The 25,874-nt window shown below is 47.7% G+C and overlaps 1 protein-coding gene across 2 annotated transcripts; it reads left to right on the forward strand.

Annotated features, from left to right (window-relative positions):
• The first annotated feature begins 10,372 nt into the window (after positions 1 to 10,372).
• On the forward strand, positions 10,373 to 25,417 carry LOC542511 (protein NRT1/ PTR FAMILY 8.3). Of its 2 annotated transcripts, XM_020546161.3 has the most exons (6): positions 10,373 to 10,545; positions 10,635 to 10,738; positions 23,238 to 23,340; positions 23,455 to 23,672; positions 23,754 to 24,277; positions 24,405 to 25,417. In XM_020546161.3, the coding sequence occupies exons 2-6, from the start codon at positions 10,682 to 10,684 to the stop codon at positions 25,240 to 25,242; spliced, it is 1,740 nt and encodes a 579-aa protein (XP_020401750.1). In that variant the 5' UTR covers positions 10,373 to 10,545; positions 10,635 to 10,681; the 3' UTR covers positions 25,243 to 25,417. The 2 variants fall into 2 exon arrangements, with proteins under 2 accessions (XP_020401750.1, NP_001288684.1); NM_001301755.1 differs by lacking the exon at positions 10,373 to 10,545 and having other exon boundaries at positions 10,583 to 10,738; positions 24,405 to 25,347.
• The last annotated feature ends 457 nt before the right edge of the window (positions 25,418 to 25,874 follow it).

The following is a 25,874-nucleotide window of genomic DNA, read 5'->3' on the forward strand; positions in this document are numbered from 1 at the left end:
GAGATCATCCAGTGCCGAGAGGCCTCGGGTAGGATTGCAAAGTGGGCAGTGGAAATCATGGGCGAGACAATCTCGTTCGCCCCTCGGAGGGCCATCAAGTCCCAAGTATTGGCGGACTTTGTGGCTGAATGGGTCGACACCCAGCTCCCAACAGCTCTGATTCAACCGGAACTCTGGACCATGTTTTTCGACGGGTCGCTGATGAAGACAGGGGCGGGCACAGGCTTGCTCTTCATCTCGCCCCTCGGGAAGCACCTACGCTACGTGCTACGCCTCCACTTCCCGGCGTCCAACAATGTGGCCGAGTATGAGGCTCTGGTCAACGGGTTGCACATCGCCATCGAGCTAGGGGTCCGACGCCTTGACGCTCGTGGTGACTCGCAGCTCGTCATTGACCAAGTCATGAAGAACTCCCACTGCCGCGACCCGAAGATGGAAGCCTACTGCGACGAGGTTCGGCGCTTGAAAGACAAGTTCTACGGGCTCGAGCTCAACCACGTCGCCCGACGATACAACGAGACTGCGGACGAGCTGGCTAAGATAGCCTCGGGGCGAACAACGGTTCCCTCGGATGTCTTCTCCCGAGACCTACATCAGCCCTCAGTCAAGACCGACGACACGCCCGAGCCCGAGAAGGCCTCGACTCAGCCCGAGGCACCCTCGGCTTAGCCCGAGGCACCCTCGGCCCCCAAGGGTGAGGCACTGCGCGTCGAGGAAGAGCGGAGCAGGGTCACGCCTAATCAAAATTGGCAGAGCCCGTACCTGCAATATCTCCACCGAGGAGAGCTACCCCTCGAACGAGCCGAAGCTCGGCGATTGGCGCGGCGCGCCAAGTCGTTCGTCTTGCTGGGGGACGGGGAGGAGCTCTACCACCGCAGCCCCTCAGGCATCCTCCAGCGATGCATATCCATCGCCGAAGGCCAGGAGCTCTTACAAGAAATACACTCGGGGGCTTGCGGTCATCACGCAGCGCCCCGAGCCATTGTTGGAAACGCCTTCCGACAAGGTTTCTACTGGCCGACCGCGGTGGCCGACGCCACTAGAATTGTCCGCACCTGCCAAGGGTGTCAATTCTACGCAAGGCAGACCCACCTACCCGCTCAAGCTCTACAGACAATACCAATCACCTGGCCGTTTGCTGTGTGGGGCCTGGACCTCGTCAGTCCCTTGCAGAAGGCACCCGGGGGCTACACGCACCTGCTGGTCGCCATCGACAAATTCTCCAAGTGGATCGAGGTCCGACCCCTAAACAGCATCAGGTCCGAACAGGCGATGGCGTTCTTCACCAACATCATCCATCGCTTTGGGGTCCCGAACTCCATCAGCACCGACAACGGCACCCAGTTCACCGGCAGAAAGTTCTTGGACTTCTGCGAGGATCACCACATCTGGGTGGACTGGGCCGCCGTGGCTCACCCCATGACGAATGGGTAAGTAGAGCGTGCCAACGACATGATCCTGCAAGGACTCAAGCCACGGATCTACAACGACCTCAACAAGTTCGGCAAGCGATGGATGAGGGAGCTCCCCTCGGTGGTCTGGAGCCTGAGGACAACGCCGAGCCGAGCCACGGGCTTCACACCGTTCTTTCTAGTCTATGGGGCCGAGGCCATCTTGCCCACAGACTTAGAATACGATTCCTCGAGGACGAGGGCCTACGACGACCAAAGCAATCGAGCTAACCGAGAAGACGCACCGGACCAGCTGGAAGAGGCTCGGGACATGGCCTTACTACACTCGGCGCAGTATCAGCAGTCCCTACGACGCTACCACGCTCGAGGGGTTCGGTCCCGAGACCTCCAGGTGGGCGACTTGGTGCTTCGGCTGCGACAAGACGCCCGAGGGCGGCACAAGCTCACGCCTCCCTTGGAAGGGTCGTTCGTCATCGTCAAGGTTCTGAAGCCCGGGACGTACAAGCTGGCCAACAGTCAAGGCGAGGTCTACAACAACGTTTGGAACATCCGACAGCTACGTCGCTTCTACCCTTAAGATGCTTTCAAGTCGTTCATACACCTCGTTCACACACAAAGTCTAACCATCAAGGAAGGGTCAGCCTTGCCTCGGCAAATCCCGACCCTCCCTCGGGGGCTAGAAGGGGGAAACCCCCTCCGCGTCAAAATTTTCCTCGGAAAAGATCTTTTCTGCCAGAACGTCTTTCGTGCTTTTCGACTACTTCGAAAGTGGGATCCTGAAAACGACGGAGTACACGTAAGCAGCCAAGGCTGACCGAGCCGAGGGACTCCTACGCCTTTGGGATACAGATACCTCACTCATCACCTTCTGCGATAAGTAACTCACGCTCGGATAAGTGATTCCGCGGACCGAACAAGTCTTCACGCTCGAAAACTCTTCTGCCGAAACGATTTTTCGGGCCTTCTCGACTATATCGATGGCAGAATCCTACGGACGAGTAAGAGTACACGTAAGCGGCAAGGCCGACCGAGCCGAGGGACTCCTGCGCCTCCGGGATACAGATACCTCACTCATCACCTTCCATGAAAAGTAACTCTTGCTCAGACAAACAATTCTGTTACCGACAAATAAGTCCAGATACTCGAAACAAGAGGAAAAGAAACGCAGCTTTACAACACGACGACAGTATGTTTGGGCCTCGGCGGCCGCATAAAACATACGCACACTACAAGATAAACCGATCCTGCAGGCTCGGACCTTGATGGAGGGGGAGGAGCAGCACCCTCGGCGTCAACTACACCTTCGGCAAAGCCCGACCGAGCCTCGGACGGCAACGCAGTCGGAGGATCTCCACTCCGAAGGACGACATCAGCACCACGCCCGGGCCATCGCCGCCAGGGTCTTCTCCAGGAATCCGGCCCGAGCAGACAGCTCGGCCGACCACCCCGAAGCCTCAGCCAGCTGTCCCCCGAGGACATCAGCCCGGCTCGTGGCCTCGGCAACTCGACTCCGGCGTCGATCCCGCCAGTGGACGGCCCGGCCAGGCTCCAGCCGACGAAGTCTTCTTTTCGAGCCAACTCTGCCTCTGTCCATGCTGACACCGCTGCCTCCGGCTTCGGCTCATTGAAGAGCGGCCGAGGGTTCCTTTAACTAAGCAAGAGAAGCCTCGGGCGGCAAGGCCGACCGAGCCGAGGGACTCCCACGCCTCCGGGATACGGATACCTCACTCGTCACCTTCGCACGAGGCAACTCACACTTGGTTAAGCGGTTCAGTTAGCCGACAGGCGAGTCCTAGTGCTCGAAATGAGGAAAAAACATGGCTCCGTGCCGAAAATACATACATGTTCAGGCCCCGACAGCCACAATGAACAGACACCGGCACTCAAGGTGCCATTACAAACGGAACTCTGGTTCCGTCCCCGCGGGTATGAACAACCTCCACACCGGGGAGCCTGCGGGGCGACAAGCTTCGGGCGACTCGCCAGCGACCTCTGCAGCAGCAGCCATGGTCCCAGGACGGACGCAGCCACCGGAAGGCTCTCGTTCACGTCCCCACTCAAGGTACGTGAACCAGACATCAAAGCCAAAGAGCCGGAGGTCGGTCCGTAGGCGGCGCTGACGGCCTCGACGGTGGGGAAGCTTTCTCCAGCTGCCACCACGTCAGCACCGACGGCGACGTCCGCCTGTCCACCAACGCCGCACCAGCGAGCGCGGGTCGCTCCAAAGCGCACCGGCAGGTCCTCGCTCCCGTCCTCGCCATGAAAGCGAGGACAGAGGACGGAATGTTGCATCCTAGCTAGGCAGCAACAGTTCGCCTTCCCCGGCATGGCTGGAGGACGCCTCCTCCGCAGAGCTGGAGGATGGTTTCCACCACCAGAAGCTGGAAGAAGAGGTGGCCAGCCAACCCGCGCGGGAGGTAGAGCTCCAGCTCAGCCCGGCCTCCGCCCCAGCCAGGATGATGAAGATCCTTGAAGCTGAGGGCGGGACCAAGATCGCAGCCCGGCTCGCTTCTCCCCACCATCGAACTGGTGGTCACCGTCTTGGGTGACCACCGGCGAGGGGATGCGGCCGGGCTGCCTGATGAAAATCCTTGAAGCCGAACGATGGCTGAAAGGTACCAACTTCCGCGAAGTTGCGTTCCTCCAACGACAAGGCGGAAGAACTGCGAGTGTTCCCCATCCGGGGGCTCGGAAGGTGGAAAGACGCGACGCATGAGGGGAGCGCAAGGACATGGTTGCCTTTCAAGGGGGTCACCCTCCTTTTAAAGGCAACTCTCCCCACTTGCGTCCTCAGCCATCGCGGGCTGAGTCTTCTCCAACACGCTCCAAGGTCCTCCCCCTATGACACGGGGGCTGGGTCCCACGCGTCATGCAAGCTGGCCAGGGGCAGAAGAAGCCAAACCGCCATGCGCGGTGCGCGCAACTGCCCAGCGGTTACGAGCATTCCTCCACTTTCGCCCAGACCAGCGGGTGAAATGGCGGATCGCCATGCAGGCGGCATGCGACCGCACCAAGGGGGCGCACCCTTTCGACTTCGACGCGTCCAGCATGGAGGCCTAGGCCCACACGTCATGCAACCAGTTCGCCGGTTGCTATGTGCAAGAAACTGCACCGCCACTCGCGCCACTACCATGCCTCCTCGACTGCGGAACCAGTACCGCGGCTCGAGGCAACCCTGCGCATGACCCAACAGTGCCAACCAGGAACATCGGTCACGGGTCAGTCAGCCGCGGGAGAAGGCGCAACAGTCGATACGGCCAGAAATGGGTCGGCAGTAATGGCGGTGGCAGGCGGGCGGAAGCAGCGGTCAAGTCGTCAGCCAAGCTCGCGTCCCCTCCTAGGACAGCGAGAGAACCCTCTCCCACGGCGTGAAGACGGCGCGCCCGTGTTTCGTTCCTCGAACGGCTCACGCACGCGCAACGGCTGCCCCGCGAACCACTCGTCCTGTCGCATTAACTCTGCGGCAGGACAGGCGGCACCTTTGGTGGGCGAAGCAGGCGACGCTTCACCTCCGCCATAATGACCGCGTCAAAAAAGGTGCGCCATGTCATTCGATTTCGTATCCTTTTCCTCTTCCTCTTTCTCTCTCTTACAACAGGGACCAGGAAAGGGGATACCCCGAAAGGGATCCTTCTCCGCGAAGGAAATGGGCCCCGAGCCCCCCTACTGATCAGAGGTTCGAAGGCTGGCCCCTCAGAGGGGTTCAACAGCCGCCTCAGAGCGCTCGGGCTCCGCGCCCACTACTGGTCAGAGGTTTGAAGGCCGACCCCTCGGAAGGGTTCAACAGCCGCCTCAGGCCACTCGGGCTCCGCGCCCACTACTGATCAGGGGTTCATAGGCTGGCCCTCGAAGGGTTCGACAGCCGCCTCAGACGCAGAGCGAAGGATGACCCTGGGTACGTTCGATACATAACCAAGGCTCGGGCTACGCTCCCGAGGTACCCTAGGACATTTCCGAGACCAACGGGAACGATTTTGTAACGGAATCCCATCAGAGGGAGGCATCGAGCCCTCGGACCCCGTCAAAAGGGGACCGGGTCCGGCAAATCACCCGCAAGTACTTTTGGAGCGCGCCTCCGGGCCACTAGCCGACCCCTAACAAATGGGGCACGGGCGTCCACTCGGATTACCCATTAGCAGCTCACTGGAGACACCATGTTCGGCGCCCTCCAAGGGCAACATGGCGCTTTTCCCCATGCTCCTTGCGGAAAGGCGACGCAGGGGCGTATGTAAAAAAGTCGAGGCTGTCCTTGACCGTCCTCTCGCTCTGTGCGGAGGCTCGGGGGCTGCTCTCGCAAACCCGGCTCCGGCCAAACAGTTGACAGCGTCAACATACCAGCCCGAGAACTTGGAACTCGACTGAGGACCCGGGCTACGGCCAGCTCGCATGAGGGAACAACCAGACCGGCCGAAGCATCACGAAACGCATTAAGACCTCGAAGGAGTCAAACCACTCCTCCGAGGCCTCGGGGGCTACACCCGGCGGGTGCGCTCGCGCGCATGCACCGAAACAAAATGCAACCGAGAAAGGCCGGTCCCCTTGCAAAAAAGTGCGACAAAAGCCTCCAAGCGAGTATTAACACTCCCTTTGAGGCTCGGGGGCTACTGTCGGGGACCATAATTAGGGGTACCCCCAAGACTCCTAATCTCAGCTGGTAACCCCCATCAGCACAAAGCTGCAAAGGCCTGATGGGTGCGATTAAGTCAAGGCTCGGTCCACTCAAGGGACACGATCTCGCCTCGCCCGAGCCCAGCCTCGGGCAAGGGCAGCCGACCCCGGAGAATTTACGTCTCGCCCGAGGGCCCCCTCAAGCAACGGACACACCTTCGGCTCGCCCGAGGCCCAGCCTTCGCCAAGAAGCAACCTTGGCCAAACCGCCACGCCGACCGACCGTATCGCAGGAGCATTTAATGCAAGGATGGCCTGACACCTCATCCTGACGCGCGCCCTTCAGTCGACAGAGCCGAAGTGACCGCAGTCACTTCGCCGCTCCACTGACCGGCCTGACAAGAGGACAGCGCCGCCTGCGCCGCTCCGACTGCTGTGCCACTTGACAGAGTGAGGCTGACAGCAGCCAAGTCCGACCTCGGGCGCCATAGGAAGCTCCGCCTCGCCCGACCCCAGGGCTCGGACTCGGCCTCGGCCCCGGAAGACGACGAACTCCGCCTCGCCCGACCCTAGGGCTCAGACTCGGCCTCGGCCCCGGAAGACGACGAACTCCGCCTCGCCCGACCCCAGGGCTCGGACTCGGCCTCGGCCCCAGAAGACGACGAACTCCGCCTCGCCCGACCCCAGGGCTCGGACTCGGCCCTGGCCTCAGCCGACGGTCTCCGCCTCGCCCGACCCAGGGGCTCGGACTCGACCTCGACCTCGGAAGACAGACTCGACCTCGACCTCGGAGGAGCCTCCGCCTCGCCCGACCCAGGGCTCGGACCGACCACGTCACAGGAGGGGCCATCATTACCCTACCCCTAGCTAGCTCTGGCTACGGGGAACAAGACCGGCGTCCCATCTGGCTCGCCCCGGTAAAACAAATAATGATGGCGCCCCGCGTGCTCCATGACGACGGCGGCTCTCAGCCCCCTTACGGAAGCAAGGAGATGTCAGCAAGGACTCGACAGCCCCGACAGCTGTCCTTCCGCCAGGCTCTAGCGCTCCTCCGACGGCCACGACATCTCATGAACAGGGTGCCAAAACCTCTCCGGCTGCCACGACGGCATGTACTTAGGGCACTAGCTCCTCTCTGCTAGACACGTTAGCACACTGCTACATCTCCCATTGTACACCTGGACCCTCTCCTTACGCCTATAAAAGGAAGGTCCAGGGCCCTCTTACAGAGGGTTGGCCGCGCGGGGGAGGACGGGACGGCGCGTGCAGGCCTCTCGCTCCCTCCCACGCAGATTCTTGTAACCGCCTACTGCAAGCGCACCTGACCTGGGCGCGGGACAAACACGAAGGCCGCGGGTTTCCCCTTTTACGCCTGTCTCCCTCTGGTTTTCTCCCCTTCGCGCTCCATCTCGCGCCGACCCATCTGGGCTGGGGCACGCGACGACAATTTACTCGTCGGTCCAGGGACCCCCCGGGGTCGAAACGCCGATAGCTCTTAACCATGAGCATGTCTGATATATCAGTTTCCTTCCTCTTCAGAGGTCGCACACTTTAACCATGAGCCGAGATTTCCCTTTTCTGCCCGGGGTTCTCGACTTCCCATTGATCACTTCCTAGGTGATCCGGTAGGGTGTCACTATGTAGCCTTTACAAAGATTTGTAGAGGTCATAGTCGCTCGAGGTTTCTCTAGTTTGATAAACATAATACTTCTCCCCGCAGTGGGGTGACTAACAGAAAGCAAAATAGAAGAACCTCGGCACCCAGCAGTACTAGAGGGTTATTGTGATGCAAACTAGATATCTGATGCTGATGAGATATATGCCATAAGTGGACATGTGTTTTCACTTGGAGGTGGCGTTGTTTCGTGGAAGTCTTACAAGCAGACCATCTTAACAAGGTCGACTATGGAAGCAGAACTCACAGCATTAGACACCGCTTCAGTTGAGGCTGAGTGGCTCCGTGAACTCCTTATGGATTTACCGGTGGTTGAAAAACATGTGCCGACTATTTCCATGATCTGTGATAATCAGACTGTGATAATTAAGATAAAAAGTTCTAAGGATAATATGAAGTCAATAAGGCACATAAAGAGGCGTTTGAAATCTGTCAGGAAATTGAGAAACTACAGAGTAATAGTGTTGGATTATGTCCATATGTCTAAAAATCGGGTAGATCAATTTACTATAGGGCTATCACGTAGTGTGATAGATAGTGCATCAAGTGAGATGGGCCTGAGACCATCTAAAGTTTATCATAGTGGTAACCTATTCTATATGATCGGAGATCCCGTGAATTAGAATGGTGAAACAAGCTAGTGGTAGACTGAGACGAAAGACCCTTAATAAGGCTCATTTCAGATGCATACCTTTCCTTACTGTAAGGTAGGTTGGTGTTTACACCTTAATATATTCCAAGTGGCTTTGTGAAGCAAAGATGTTATCCTATAGAACATATTTAGAGGAACATACCTATATGGGTTAACTACTAGTCACAATTTATGAGATCTGGGTGGTCTTTATATACCTATGAAAGGCTATGGAGTTTGACTTATATGCTCCAACCAGAGGGGATGCGTTCGGCAATCTAGTACTGGTAAAGAGTTTAGATGAAACTCATTTCACGCAAAACTACCAATTCAAGACCTAGTCCATTGTGCAGTTGTGGTTAAGTGTAGTCTAGGTTCTAGGTGGATGTTCAACTTAACAGTCTCCACCGAAACACCAATATATCAAATGTTTGAGATGATGAGAGCATTCTGTGTGACTTAGCATTTGGTGGGGATTGTTGGTTTAATGTGGGCTTGGCCTAATTAATATTCAACAATAGTCAATGCTAATGACCCACTTTAATGTTATGGTGTATTAATAATTTAGTACCATATTGGAAGTTCAAGGGACAAATCAATCAACTTAAATAGGTATGATGGACCATTGGTGTATCTATTGAGAAGTTGAGAAAAGGATGAAGGACTGCCACACGCGCGCGCGACGCTGCCGTCGGCTGGACCGTGGGCGTGGCTCATGGCTTGGACCTTGGTCCGAATATTCCTTTCAAACGATTCCGCATTTTGCCTAGAGTGATGACCATTATGATGATCGTCTGTTTCCTGTCTTATGCTGTTACTGTCTGTTGTCCTTCTCCCCTCCTTCGGACTGCGTATAGGAATGGAGGAGGATGACACTCTTCTGGTTGGACGCACAATCAATCCGACGCATTGCAAACAGCACATCCCCGTCCCACCTTCTGCGAGCACGGAGAGGGTGGGAGGACAGGCCTCCTAAATCACCGTCCACATAGGTACACTTGCACGGGTGTGTGGGCGATCAGGTTTTTGTACTCGTGACTGCTCGCTTCATCAGCTCAACCAACGCTGCTTCGTCTACATCCGGTTCTTCGTCGTCGGCACCGTTTGAGGGACTGCACTGCGTACACCTTCCCACATCAAATTTGTACATCTACATCGAACATACACGCGAGATGTTTCGTGTGAATGGAGCCAGTGATGTCTTGAGCATCGGTCCCTCCGCTGGGTACTTTCTGTTTTTTTTGTACTTGTGCATATTTCATTTCTGTTTACTATTTATGCGAGTAGTGGTACACATATGCATATACATGTCATCACATATATCACATTGTTCTTCTCGATTAAATTAAAACTGATAATACCTAATTTTCTAACATAATTCACACGAGGAAAATAAAATCCAAATAACCTTTCTCTCTCTTAGAAAAAAAAACTACCTAGACTCCTAAATAGACTTTTGGGGTTTACAGTTGGTTGTTAGATTACTGAATGAAACTGACCAGCATGCTGGTTTAAAGAAGCTGAGCTCGCTTGTGATGGACATGAATAGAGATACCGATCTAGTGAGTTTCGAAAATTGGCAAGGTTGGTTTTGGTTGACGGTGCTTAAAATCTTCTTTTGAACTCGAAATATGATGATAATTGAAATATATGTTTATTGATTGGTTTGATGCCATGAAATTAACTATAGAGTCCATCACGTCCGTCGATGGTAGGTAAGGTTCTTTTAATACATAGTTGTACCAACTCTGAACTTACTGTATGTAGTAGTATTCACTTTATATAATCTATATGTGTCGATGTAGATTAGAGCTAAAATTACGTAATTTGTACTCGAATCCAAGACTATTCTAGCATGGATCTGGAATCGCAATGTTTGATCCATCGCTCTCTCCGGACGACCGTGATACGGACTAAAGGACGCCTGCAGCATTTATTGGCTACCACAAGTATACAATATAGACTCCGCGCCACACGCAAGTTCTGCGTCGTAATTATGATTGCTTTTGTAAAATAGTCCCGGCGGGCCCAGGGATCTGTTGGCGGTAAGTGCAAGTGCCCAAGATAACGCGCGAAGACCACCGCCAAGTGTCCACCATCCTTGTAGACGCTACTACTTTGCTCAAAATCCACCTCCGCCTCTCATTGTCGACGTGAATCTCCTTCAACTTTGATTCGAGATCAACAAAATCCACAGGAATATATCTATCTTGTACTAGGTCCTCCTGTTCGTTCCCAGATACCACCAGTACAGTACCACTTCTGAAGCCTGAAAGTATTGTGCTGCTGAAGCCTGCTTTCCCTGCAGCTGACAGAGAAGCTCCGCCGGAGCCAGGGAGGTCGCAACGCAGCGATATGGAAACAACCGACGAGGAGAACGCTCTGCTTCTTCGTCTCCATCCCACTCCGCAGGTACTCCTTGTCTTCTCTTACCCAGCTGTTGGGGTTTGGGTTGGATGTTTCTAGTCTTTTTTTTTGGTGCTTTGTGGCCTTGTAATCTTCTTGTTTGCCGTATATACTTTCTTTGATAGTAGAGTACTATATAAAAACTTTCAAGAAAAATATATCCAGATGATACAAATTCTTGAAACAAGCTTCTGACTTCTACGCAAACAAGGGCACAGAGACATGATATTGTAATAGAGATCACACGTATTATAGTGACAATTAATCCTAAGACTGTGAGGATCGACTAATTAGTATGCCGGAGGATGCGGACACTGTGGTCCGCCCTTTGCGGTGGCGCCTGGGCGTTCGTCGCCCCAGCCGGCCAGCCATCAGTGTAGCTCGCCGGTGCTGGTTCTCGGTCGCCGTCGGCATGGTTCCCCGCTGCTCGTGGTTTCTTCTTGAGTAAGTCACGCTTAGCTAATTTTTTGCAGTTTAATCCAGGAAAATAATAAAAGCTTGGTCACATCATTAGTTACATTTTTAGGTAGGAACTTCTACGGATTTTTGGCAAATTCACTTAGCTTTTAATCCGTACCGGTTTATACTACTTTTACAATATTTTTAGCTTCATGGATTATAGTTGCAGTAGTTCAAACAACCGACTTTAATGAGCAGCGAATAACCCATTTATTCTTTTCTTATCTTTATTTCCAAAATATTAAAACAAAAGAATAAGTATAAGAATTAAATTAAGTTGATTTAAAAGGAAAGGAGGTTTATGGCCAAGGGCAAAGATGTTGGCCAAGGGCAAAGATGTTGGAATGAGTTACTTTGAATATACTAGTTGTGTTCGTGAGGGTACAAACAAGAAACAGACTATATCCCTCTTCATCTAATTAGAGCGAAAAGGGCCCCTATAATTCTAACCATTATAGTCCAGTTTTATTAGCCGGATAAAGATAAATGAAAGTCGTCTAGAGGGAGGTGAATAGGCGAAACCTAAAAATTATAACCTTTTAACACGAACTTCACATCGGGGTTAGGATTATAATTGAGTAATAATGAAATTAGAGTGCGGAAGAGAGTTCTTGCTATGAGTTGCTCAATCAATGCGAATAACTTCGGGAGCTAACTCAAAATATTGTAAGCAAGAGAACTTAGGGGGATGGGAGAGGAAGAATCAAATCGTAAGGTAATGATCAACACAAATGAACACAACAACTTGTTTCCCGAGGTTCGGTTCCAAAGAACTTACTCCCCGTTGAGGAGGCCACGTAGGTCGGGTCTCTTTCAATCCTTTCTCTCTCTCTCAAACGGTAACTTAGATCGATTGAGTGCTTCTCCTTAATCTCGAAGGTCACTTAGACCCCAGAAGGATCACCACACAATTAGGTGTCTCTTGCTAGCTTTATAACTCACTTGAGAGTTTAGAAGGAGATGAAGAAAAGCACGAATAAGAAAACCAAGCAACAAGAGCAACACAAGATCACACTCTCTAGACTTTTCAAGGCACTAATCACTGATGATCACTAGTCACAAATATGGCACTTGGAGAGGCTTGGAAGCTTTGAATGTGTCTTGAGATGAAGTGCTTGCTCTTGTATTAAATGTGAGTGAATGGGATGCTTGGATGAAGTCAATGGAGGTGGTTGATGTTGTATTTATAGCCACCAACTAATTTCTAGCCGTTGCCTCCTTTCTACCAACCGCGGACGGTCCGCGCCCCTGGTCCGGACGGTCCGCCCCTGCATATCAACGGTTGAAATTGAAACGATTAGTAGTAACGGCTATAAGTGCATTAATTGCATCATCAGATAAAGCAGTCGTGGATGGCCCGACCGTGCATCCCGGCCGATCCGCGTGGAAGCTAAAAATGCATTTTTACCGAACCCATCACCTTCGGGTTTTTCTGGTCTTCAATGGGCAGACGGTCCGCGCCTGAGGCCGGACGGTTCGAGCTTGGTCCCGGGCGGTGCTCTCTTCTCCTTCGGACAGTCTGTAGTATGTGTGGTTTTCAACACAGTTTCTGTTCGAGGCTCACAGAGGTGTCGCGGACGGTCCGCTGGAAGAGGCCAGACAGTCCGCGCACAGGTGAATTCTCAAAAAAAGCTTCTCCTGTCCGGAGTTAACAGTATTCTAGATAGTCGACTTAGAATTGACATATATGGACTTATGCACCTGAGAATTAATCAATTAGACAAACTAGTTAGTCCATAAGATTTGTGATGATCGTCAAGCACCAAAATCAATAATAGAAAATGGTTAAGACCAATTCCCTTTAAATCTCTCCCTTTTTGGTGATTGATGCCAACACAAACCAAAACAAATATAAAGTGTAGAATTGTTGCTAGTTTGCATTTCTACAGATGTGTATAAGTTACTTTGAATTGAAAGCAGTTCTAAGTATATATGAATGTTTTGATATAGTTAAAATTTTGGACCACATTTGCACCACTTAGCTTGATTTTGCAAATCTTTTGAAATAGTCTTTTCAAATTCTTTTGCAATTAGCCTAATGTATAAGAATATGATCTTCTAAAAGTATTTTCAAGTTGTGAAAAATTCTGCCCCTTTTTCAAATGCTTTTGGTTTGGCTAAATAAAAACTCCCCCTGAAAAAGTTCTTGCCTTAGCTATCAAGAGGGTTTTTGCAAACACAATAGTTCCAATTTGGAAGATAAAAAGTTTTCAGAAAATAGGGTGGTGGTGCGGTCCTTTTGTTTTGGCCTATTAATTTCTCCCCCTTTGGCATTAAGGGCCAAAAACGAAGAAATCTAGAGGCCTTTAACAAAAAGGATGTGAATGTAAGTACATGAGTAGTGCAAAGGGTAGTTGATACTAACAGAGATGCAGTGGAAACCTTGCATCTTCCTATTTCTTCATTTTCCTTTCAATCTAATACTAAGTATAGAAATACACTTGAAAGCACATTAGTCTTATCTTTGGCACAAGAAGAATAAGAAATATGGATTTGTACCAAATGAAACAGACATGTAATGATCAAAGGTATAAAATGAGCAATGTGTTCAAGATTTCAATCAAAGTTCCAAAATTCTAAGACATTTAGTTCATTTCTAAGCTTACTAAAAGTCTTTTCATCTAGGGGCTTGATGAAGATATCGGCTAACTGGTTGTGGGTGCTAACATATTCAATTGCGATATCTCCCATTTTGTTGGTGATCTCTTAGGAAGTGATATCGGATGTCTGTGCTTTGTGCGGCTGTGTTCAACATGATTGTCTGCCATGCGGATTGCACTCTCATTGTCACATAGGAGAGGAACTTTGCTCAATTTTTAGCCATAGTCCCTAAGAGTTTGCCTCGTCTAGAATAATTGTGCACAACAATGTCTTGCAGCAATATACTCAGCTTGGCAGTGGATAGAGCTACTGAATTTTGTTTCTTTGAAGCCTAAGACATCAGGGATCTCCCTAGAAATTGGCAAGTCCTTGATGTACTATTTTTATTAATCTTACATCCGGCATAATCGGCATCAGAATACCCAATTAGATCAAAGGTAGATCCCTTGGGGGTACCATAGCCCAAACATAGGAGTATAAACTAAATATCTCATGATTCTTTTCACGGCCCTTAGGTGGATTTCCTCAGGGTCGGTTTGGAATCGTGCACACATGCATACTGAAAGCATAATATCCAGTCGTGAAGCACATAATAGAGTAAAGATCCTATCATCGGCTGGCATACCTTTTGATCTACTAATTTACCTCCTGTGTCGAGGTCAAGATGCCCATTTGTTCCCATAGAAGTCTTGATGGGTTTGGCATTCTTCATTCCAAACTTCTTGAGAATGTCTTGAGTGTACTTTGTTTGACTGATGTTAGTGCCCTCCTGGAGTTGCTTGATTTGAAATTCAAGGAAATACTTCAACTCTCCCATCGTGGACATCTCAAATTTCTGTATCATAATTTTACTAAACTCTTCACAAGATGACTTGTTAGTAGACCTAAAGATAATATCATCAACATGAATTTGGCATATAAACGAGTCTTTGACAATTGTTTTAGTAAAGAGAGTAAGGTTCGCTTTTCCAACTTTGAAACCATTAGGAATAAGAAAGTCTCTCGGGCTTTGATACCATGCTCTTGGGGCTTGTTTGAGCCCATAAAGCGTCTTTGAGAGCTTATAGACATGCGAAGGATACTCACTATCTTTAAAGCCAGGAGGTTGCTCAACATACACCTCTTCCTTGATAGGGCCATTGAGTAAGGCACTTCGACTTGTGAATACCCATTAGCAACAAGTCAGGCTTTGTTCATAGTCACCACACCATGCTCATCTTGTTTGTTGTGGAATACCCACTTGGTACCTACAACATTTTGGTTAGGACGTGGAACTAAATGCTAAACCTTATTCCTTGTGAAGTTGTTGAGCTTCTCTTGCATTGCCACCACCTAGTCTAGATCTTTAAGTGCATCTTCTATCCTATATGGCTCAATAGGAGACACAAAAGAGTAATGTTCACAAAAATGAGAAACTCGAGAGTGAGTGGTTACCCCTTTTGAATGTCACCAAGGATAGAGTTGACGTGGTGATCTCGTTGAATTGCTTGGTGGGCTCTTGGGTGAGGTGGTCTTTGATCTTGAAGATCTTGTTCGTCCTCCTTTTCTTGATCAACTTCATCTCCCCCTTGATCGATGCCTTCTTATTGAGGTGTCTCATTGTCTTGAAACTTGATCTTCTTCTTCTTCTTGAGCCGGTTTCTCATCTTGAGTTGGTGGAGATGCTTGCATGGAAGATGATGGTGGATCTTGTGCTTGTGAAGGCTCTTCGGGTTCTTGTGGACACACATCTCCAATGGACATGTTCCTTAGCGCGATGCATGAAGCCTCTTCATCATCTCACTCATCAAGATTAACTTGCTCTACTTGAGAGCCATTAGTCTCTTCAAACACAACATCACAAGAAACTTCAACAAATCCGTGGACTTGTTGAAGACTCTATATGCCCTTGTGTTTGAGTCATAACCAAGTAAAAAACCTTCTACTACTTTAGGAGCAAATTTTGAATTTCTACCTCTTTTAACAAGAATAAAACAATTGCTCCCAAAAACTATAAAATAAGAAACATTAGGCATTTTACCGGTGAGGAGTTCATATGATGTTTTCTTGAGGCTTCAGTGAAAATAGAGTCGGTTGATGGATTAGCAGGCGGTGTTAATCGCCTTTGCCCAAAACCGATATGATGTCTTGTATTCCTCAAGTATGGTCCTCGCCATATCCATAAGAGTTCTATTCTCTCTCTACAACACCATTTTATTGAAGTGTGTAGGGAGAAGAGAACTCATGCTTGATGCCTACCTCCTCAAGAAATCCTTCAATTTGAGAATTTTTGAACTCCATTCTATTGTCGCTTCTAATCTTTTTTATTCTTAATCCGAACTCATTTTGAGCCCATCCCAAGAATTTCTTTAAGGTCTCTTGGGTTTGTGATTTTCCTACAAAAAGAATAGTCATCCATAATTACAAGACAATACTTACTCCCGTTGATGCTTATATAAGCAATCGAGCCAAATAGATCCATGTGGAGTAGCTCAAGTGGTCTCTCGATCGTCATGATATTCTTGTGTGGATGATGAACTCCAACTGCTTCTCTCCTTGACATGCACTACAAATCTTGTCTTTCTCAAAATAAACATTGGCCAGTCCTAAAATATGTTCCCCCTTTAAAAGCTTGTGAAGATTCTTCATCCCAATATGGGCAAATTGGCGATGCCAGAGCCAGTCCATATTAGTCTTAGCAATCAGGCAAGTGTCTAGTTCAGCTTTGTCATCAGTGAAATCAACTAAATATAACTAACCATTTAACACTCACCTAAAAGCTAGTGAATCAACATTTCTTCTAAAGATGGCAACATCACTATCAGTAAATAAAAAATTGTAGCCCATTTTTGCATAATTGAGACACAAAAAGCAAGTTGTAACCTAGAGATTCTAGAAATGGAATGGTCAGGTGATATAGCAATTTTACTCAATCCTTTGACCAAGCCTTGATTCCCATCCCTGAATGTGATTGTTCTTTGGGGATCATCATTTTTCTCATATGAGGAGAACATCCTTTTCTCCCATGTCATGTGGTTTGTGCACCCGATATCGATTATACAACTTATTCCACCGGATGCATAAACCCACAACACAGATTTAGACCGTGTCCTTAGGTACCCAAATGGTCTTGGGTACTTTCACATTAGAAACAAGAACTTTAGGTACCTAAACACAAGTCTTTGGACTCCTGTGCTTGCCCCCAACATATTTGGCAACTATTTTGCCTGATTTGTTAGTGAGAACAAAGGATGCATCAAAGGCCTTAAATGAAAATACTAGGTTCATTTAATGCATCAACAATATTTTTCTTAGACATTTTAACATCAGTTGTATGCCTAGAACTAAAAGCCTCAATTATGTAAATATAAGCATGATGATCAACAGGATGAGATTTCTTACCATGATTTCTTCTAATCTTATGCTCAGGATATTTCTCAGAAGATAAAATGTAACCTTCTCTATCTTGCACCATGGAAGCCTTGCCCTTAATAAATTTGATGTTGTTTTGGCTCCCAGGTTGGAAGCCAATGCCATCCTTAATGTCAGGGTGTCTCCGATTGTAAAGCATACTACGAGCAAATTTAATATTTTCATTTTTCAAGCTCATGTTCGGCAATTTTAGCATTCAACTTAGCTATGTGATCATTTTGTTCTTCAATCATAGCAAGGTGATCATTCATAGCATTAATATCAACATCTAGTACAAATAGTAACATGCTCAACAATAGATATATGGACATTGCAAGCATTCAATTCCTTAATCTTGGCAATTAAACTAGCATTTTTTAGTTTTGAGACAAGAAATTGAATCATTGCTTGTTTTTATCTCTTTAGTCAAGTTTTTGCATTTTCCAACTTCAAGAGCAAAAGCATCTTTTAGCTTAACAATTTTTTTGTTCTCCTTAACGAGGAGTTCTTCTTGGCATTCCAAGACTTCATCCTTCTCGTTAATGGATTTTATCAATTCATTGATTTTCTCCTTTTGTTCTATGGTAAGGTTTGCAAAAAGAGAAGACAAATCATCATTTTTTTCACTAGAGCTATCCTCATCATCGTAAGTAGTATATTTGGGGGTGTCTCTAGAGTATAGCTTCTTATTTTTGCCCTCCTTGGCCATGAGACACTTGTGGCCGATGTTGGGGAAGAGGAGAACCTGTTGATGGCGATGTTGGTGGCGTCCTCGTCGGAGGAGAAATCAATGGAGCTCTCGTCGGAGTCCTACTCCCTTCCCATGTGCGCCTCGCCACCCTTCTTGTCGTAGTATTTCTTCTTCTCCATCTTCTTCTCTCCTTTCTTGTCGTCGTCCCTGCCACTATCACTTGAATTTGGACATTTAGCAATATAATGATCGGACTTACCACACCGGTAGCAAACCCACTTGGAGCAGGGTTTGTACTCCTTCCCCTTCTTTTGCTTGAGGATTTGCCAGAAGATCTTAATGATAAGAGCCATCTCTTCGTTGTCAAGCTTGGAGGCATCAATTGGGAGCCTTTTGGTTGGCGTGGGCTCCTCCTTTTCTTCTGTTGCCTTGAATGCAACGGGTTGCACCTTGGGTGTGGAGGTACCACCTTGCTCCAAGTTAACAATGTGTTTGGAGTCTTTGACCATAAGTTCAAAGCTCACAAACTTGTCAATCACCTCATCGGGAGACATTTGCTCATACATAGAATTCTCATGGATTAATTGCACTTGAGTGGGATTACGAAAAACAAGAGATCTTAGAATAACCTTAACCATTTCATAGTCACCCCACTTGATGCTCCCTAGGTTGTGGACATGGTTCACCATGGTCTTGAGCCTAGCTTGTGGCTCTTCTCCTTTGTTGAGGACGAACCGACCGAGTTCCCCTCAATTGTTTCCCGCTTGGTGATCTTAATGACTTTGTCCCCTTCATGTGCCATCTTGAAGACGTCCTAAATTTCTGTGACACTTTTCAACCCTTGTACCTTGTTGTACTCCTCCCTACATAAGGAAGCAAGGAGTATGGAGGTGGCTTGGGAGTTGAAGTGTCTCACTTGGGCGGCCTCATCGGAGTCGTAGTCCTCATCGCCCACTTGTCGTGCTTGCGCTCCAAACTCAACAATATCCCAAATGCTTTCGTGGAGTGAGGTTAGATGGTGCTTCATTTTATCACTCCACATAGAATAGTCTTCACCATCAAAATATGGTGGTTTGCCTAATGGAACGAAAAGTAAAGAAGCACGTTTAGGAATGCGAGCGTAGCGTAGAGGGATCTTACTATACTTCTTGTGCTCTTGGCGCTTTGAAGATGTCGACTCGGCGTTGGAGGTTGAGGGCGTGAATGAGCCGGTCTCGTAGTAGACCACCTTCTTCATCTTCTTTTTCTTCTTGTCAACCTTCTTCTTGTGTGGTTTGACGGAGCCGACATATTATTTCTTATCCTCCTTATGCTTTTCGCCGAACATCTTGGCCTCCTTTGACGGAGTCTTGTCTTCATGCTTCTTTCCCAAAGATCCGGGATTTTCTCCGGTGATCAACTCCTTTTTGGCATGTTCACCCGACATCACTTTAAGTTGTTAGACTCTAATGAAGTACCATGCTTTGATACCAATTGAAAGTCTCCTAGAGGGAGGTGAATATGCGAAACCTGAAAATTATAAGCTTTCAACATGAACTTCACCTGGGGATAGGATTAGAAATGAGTAATAACGAAATCAGAGTGCGGAAGAGAATTCTTCTTGCTATGAATTGCTCAATCAATCCGGATAATGTTGAGAGCTAACTCAAAAAGATTGTAAGCAAGAGAACTTAAGGAGAGGGGAGAGGAAGAATCAAATCATAAGGCAATGATCAACACAAATGAACACAACATTTTGTTTCCTGGGGTTCGGTTCCAAAGAACCTACTCCTCATTGAGGAGGCCACGTAGGCTGGGTCTCTTTCAACCTTTTCTCTCTCTCAAACAGTCACTTAGACTGGTTGAGTGCTTCTCCTTAATCTCAAGGGTCACTTAGACCACATAAGGACCACCACACAATTAGGTGTCTCTTGCTAGCTTTACAAGTCACTTGAGAGTTTAGAAGAAGATGAAGAAAAGTGCGAATAAGAAAACCAAGCAACAAGAGCAACAAGTGAAACACAAGATCACACACTCTCTCTAGACTTTCCAAGGCACTAATCACTAATGATAACTAGTCACAAATATGGCACTTGTAGAGGCTTGGATGCTTTGAATGTGTCTTGAGATGAAGTGGTTGCTCTTGTATTGAATGTGAGTGAATGGGATGCTTGAATGAAGTGAATGGAGGTGGTTGGGATTGTATTTGTAGCCACCAACCACTTCCTAGCTGTTGCCTTCTTTCTGCCAACCGCGGACGGTCCACACCCCTGGTCTAGACGGTCCGCCCCTGCATATCAACGACTGAAATCGCAACGGCCATCAGTAACGGCTATATCAACTGCTATAATTGCATTAAATGTATCGTCAGATGTCAGATAAAGCAGTCGCAGATGGTCCGGCCATGCATCCCGGACGGTCGCGAGGACACTAAAAATGCATTTACCGAACCCATCACCTTTGGGGTTTTCTGGTTTTGAATGGGCGGATGGTTTGCGCCTGTTGCCGGATGGTCCGAGCTTAGTCCCAGACGGTGCTCTCTTCTCCTTCGGACAGTCCACCGGGAAGAGGCCAGACGCTCCACGCACAGGTGAATTCTCAAAAAATCTTGTCCTGTCCAGAATAATCTACGGTATTCTGGACAGTCGACTTAGAATTGACATAGATGGACTTATGCAAATTAGAATTAATCAACTAGGAAAACTAGTTAGTCCATAAGATCTGTGATGATCGTCAAACACCAAAATCAATGATTGCAAATAGTTAAGGCCATTTCCATTTCAATAAACAAAGTAGAGAATAATAGGACTTTAAGCCACCAAGAAGAAAAAGTATACCGGGACAACCCTCTTAATATAGTGCAGTTATGTAGCCGTGTCGATTACCACCAAATCAACGAGCCGAGAAGGAGACAACAGAGCTCAACACTAGGAAGGAGAGGAGGAAGCTAGCAATCGTGTTTCTTATGGTCACTCTCCAAAAACATGATTGTCGTCCTTCACCCAAGCAAGTGAACTCTTGGATGACACTTGTTTCAGATGTTTTCTCTCCCAGTGCTCATGTGAACAGAAACCGGAATAGAGTGCTTGGCTAACGTCTAAAACATCAGCAGAGAAGCGAATTGAGAACTGATGATAGGATCATGAATCGGGAACCGATGATAGGATCGTGAATCGAGAACCGATGTTAGGATGAAGCTTAGAATTGTTTACTTTGATTATCATTGTTCATAAAGAGAGTGAATACTGGTTTTTCAACCATGGATAAATTCATAAGGAGTTCACAAAGCCACTCAACCTCAACTATGGTGGTATCTAATATTGTTGACCTTCTTAAGATGGTATGCTTGCAAGACTTCCATGAAATTGTTCCACCTCTAAGCGAGGACACATATCCAATTATGGCGTAAATCTCATAGGCATTACACATCTAGTTTGCATCATAATAACCCTCCAGTACCCTTATGTACCCAATATATAGTGAATGTTGTAAATCATAGTCCATTTTAGATAGCCCAATACCCTCTTAAGGGTATGCCATTGGAAACAAACCGACTAAGTTTGCTTATAGCAAATGAGATGGCAGGCCTCGTTGCACTAGCCAAATGTATAAGAGACAATGATCTAAGAGTATATCAATTGACCCTGTGATATTTTCTGATTTTTGTTTAATAGCATGATTAGGTCATAAGGAGTTAGAGTGGCTGCGCAATCACTATGTCCAAAGCGACTCGATTCCTTTTCCATAATAGGATTGCACAACAGTAACCCCCACCATTTTCTCCTTCTCTCAACAACTTTATGTTAAGAATAACATCATCCTATCCTAAATCTTTCGTTTCAAAGACAAAAAGTCCTTCACTTCCTTAATCACATTGACATTATTTTCATAACATAGTATATCGTCCATAGATAAGCATAAAACCTTTATCAACTAGCCTAGCTTTATTTCTAACAACCACACCATCCTCACTTTGCTTGTTTTAAAAACCCATTTAGTTCCAACTTTAGACTTAAGATTCACCACCTAGTCAATATCACCCCTCTCAAGGCCTTTGATGATCAAATTTATTGTCTTGCTATTATCATCCATATTTATCTGATTTCTGTCGTTCACTTGATCACAAACTTGAAAGGGAGTAGCCACATTTTTCCAATACATCCAACCTTGTGCTTGAATATATGCCTCCATCTTTGCCTTTCATAACTAAAAACCAAAACCATCGAGTTTTGTGGAATATACCTATCCATTCCTATTCTAATCAAGAATTGAGATTAATTAGAAAATAAAAATTGCTCTAGTTCACTTGTCGGATCGTATGGCACAAGGATAGGCAATTAGAGGGGGATTGAATAATTGCAAAAGTTCAAAAATAATTCTAACAATTCCTCCTAATTACAAAGCCAAATTAATTCAACTTTATAAAATTGTATAGAACTTTGTTTTGTTATTAAAAACAAGATTATTCAAAATTCATAACTTCCATAAACTTGAAATTTTAACAGATTAAACTATATAAAATTTTGCAGCTAACCCAAGTAGAATCACATCGATCGGACTTCTAGTTGCACAAGAGTACTGCGATAGAGTATGGCAAAAAAAATAATCAAGCCCTAATTGCTTGATCAATCGAGAACCACAAAAGATCAATTAATCAAACATTGCAGGTCGCTAACTTGATGTTTTGGCAATGATCTAGATGATTCAAATCAAGAGTAACAATTAAATTTAGCAAAACAATCTAGAATCAAAACCAAGTATGCAATTAATGAGCAAAGGAGGAACGAGATTGCCACAACAATCTTGCATGAACATCACCTCAATCACAAAAGTGTTGTCCAAAAGCACTAGAGGGTTTTCTCTTTAAAATTTCCAAAATCTTAATAGTTAAACTTTGTAGGTCTAATGTATAGTTAAACCTCTTTAAAACTCGTTTATATATAAAAATGAAATCAATCTAGTATTTATATGGAGAGTCCCAATTTAGGCCGACCGACCCCTTTCTGGCTGGCCGGCCTGCTCCTTCTTCAGCCCACCGCTCAGCTGGCAGCTTGGACCGCCTAGATGGCTGGGTTGAGCGGTTGAGCCCTGGCCTGCTGCTTGTGCTTAGGCCGCACCCGTGATCTTGGGCTGCGCGCTTGCGCATCCCACGCCACTGGGCGGTGCCCGGCTAGCTTCCCTGCTGGTGGGCCTCCGCGGGCTGCGCGTTCCTCACCTAGGCTGATTCCTTCTCTGGCTCCACCTGGGCTGCACCCTCTTGCGGGTGGCTGCTTGCTCTGGTGGGCCGGCTTCCACTAGGCGGCTGGAGGTCTTCCTCCTTTTTTGTGTCTTTTTCTTCTCTCCCCTACATCCAAAACAAAAATCTGATGTGCTACGGTGATGCAGGTCGTAGCTTCGGAGTACGCAAGTGATGGTTCAGTTGATATCAACAAACAACCTGCTCTCAAGCACAGAACGGGTAACTGGAGGGCATGCTACCCCGTCTTAGGTACCAGAGAAGAGAGCAGCAACTCATGCAGCCAAGAAGTTGCTTCTGTTTGTTTTTCTCTCTCTTCTCTAGTACTATAATAACCCGTTCACTTGTTCAACGCACGCACACCAGGTGTTGGATTCAGTGAAGGCATGGTGTTCTCTGCAATCGCGACGAATTTAGTGACGTATCTCACCACTGTGCTCCACGAGAGCAAGGTGGATGCAGCGAAAAATATCTCCGCCTGGTCCGGAGTGTGCTTCCTCACGCCACTTCTTGGGGCTTTCGTTGCGGACAGTTACTTGGGAAGGTACTGGACCATTGTTGTGGTCCTCCCGGTCTACATCGTGGTAAGTTCTTCAGAGCAGCAGATGGTGGAATATTGTTGTAATTAACCTACAGGTAGCTCTGAACATGTTGCTCTTTGTCAGGCAATGCTCGTCCTGATAGCTTCAGCATCACTCCCGGTATTGTTCCAGAGCGACGTGCACCCTGCAGTGGTTTACCTTGGTCTCTACCTTGCCGCCATTGCCAGCGGTGGCGTGAAGCCCTGCATTTCTGCCTTCGGGGCTGATCAATTTGACAGCAATGACCCGGCGGAGCTGGTGAAGAAGGGCTCCTTCTTCAACTGGTACTTCTTCCTGACGACCACCAGCTCCCTGCTGTCTGGCACCGTGATTGTTTGGCTGCAGGACAATGTTGGGTGGGCAGTCAGCTACGTGATCCCGACCGTGCTCATGCTCATCTGTTTCCCCGCATTTTTAGCTGGCTCCAGGGTGTACAGGTTTAGGGAAATGGGAGTAAGCCCCCTTGTGAGCTTACTTCAAGTGGTTGTTGCAGCTGTCAGGAAGTGGAATGCCAAACTGCCGGACGATAGCTCGCTGCTATATGAGCAGGCCAGTTCACCTTGTACGACTGAAGCAAGTCATAAGAACAAGCATACCAATCAGTTCAGGTGATTCAGTTTTTTACTTTAATTTTTGGATACAAAGTGCAAGTCAATAATGTATAGTCAAACCGACATCTAGAGAAACTGTTTCCACTAAACTGATATAAATCTTGTAAACCATGTTCTTCTTCAGGTTCTTTGACAAGGCCGCCATTGTCCCACCAGGCAACGAATCCACGGTGCAGACGAGTCCATGGAGGCTCTGCACAGTGACACAGGTCGAGGAGCTAAAGATGCTGCTCTTGACGCTGCCTACCTGGGCGTCGTTCGTGATTTTCTACGCAGTCACGTCTCAGATGCAGTCGACGATGATTGAGCAAGGCATGCTCATGGACAACCACGTTGGCTCGTTTGCCATCCCGCCGGCATCCATGCCGATCATTGGTGTGCTCAGCTTCCTCATCTGGGTCGCCGCCTATGAAACCGTCCTAGCGCCATTGGCGCGGCGCTTCACCGGGAACGAGAAGGGCTTCTCCCAGTGGCAGCGCCTCGCGATCGGCCAAGCCCTGTCCATTCTGACAATGGCGCTTGCTGCGCTGGTGGAGACAAGGAGGCTGGCGATCGCGGAAGCCAGCGGGCTGAGGCATCGGGAGGTGCCGGTGCCCATGAGCATCCTGTGGCAGGGCCCAGTTTTCTTTGTGCATGGTGCGGCCGAGGTCTTCGGTGCCATCGGCATGACAGAGTTCTTCTACGACCAAGCCCCGGCGACCATGAAGAGCCTGTGCGCCGCGTTCGGGCAGCTCGCGGTGGCTTCCGGGTCGTACCTCAACACGGTCGTGCTCAGCGTCGTTGCGTTGGCCACAACGCGCGGCGGCGCAACCGGATGGATTTCGGACAACCTCAATGAAGGCCATCTTGACTATTTCTTCTGGATGATGGCCGCTCTTAGCTTGCTGAACCTAGCTCTGTTTGTGCGCTACTCAATGCGGCATACAGACAGGCAACGTAAGCAAGACCTTGGTTTATCATAATTTCAGGAAAAATATGTGAACAAAGCAGACTAGAAGCTATATGGACAGACTACTCATGAATAGTAACATTGTATGAAACAGCTAAATGCATGTAACAACTTATTCAATATAGGGTCTCTCGAGGGATATCGTTAGAAGCTTATTTAAGAAAAAAGAGACAAGCTCTTAGCGAATAGCCCATCTCATACACATTGTCTTAGCCTTTAGTTGTGTTTTTTACTCAGTTTTGCTCTTCCAGTGCTATAGAACAGAAAAGTAAAACTGAGAAAAAAACACAACTAAGGGTAAAAATGAGCACACCAGCAAAATCGAGGGCACCACCATAAAAACACCTACTTATAATCATATAATCTCTTAGTTGTTTTTTTACTTAGAAAATCGATCTGGAGTCTCATGCCGCCTCGCTGTGACGTGTCACATAATTCACAGAATTTTATGTAAATAACGCAGAAATCAATAACAATATTCTTTCTTATCTTACTACTATTAAGTATAGGCTCTAACGTAGCTTCGTTGTTAATTCTCATCGGATACTCTGTTCGCATAATAATAATAAAAATTTTATGATTACTGATTAGAGAACAACGCCTTCACTTTAATTCTCACCATGCACTCTAGGAAAAAACATATAT

This window comes from Zea mays, chromosome 1 (assembly GCF_902167145.1).
Source record: "Zea mays cultivar B73 chromosome 1, Zm-B73-REFERENCE-NAM-5.0, whole genome shotgun sequence".
Taxonomy (NCBI): Eukaryota; Viridiplantae; Streptophyta; class Magnoliopsida; order Poales; family Poaceae; genus Zea; species Zea mays.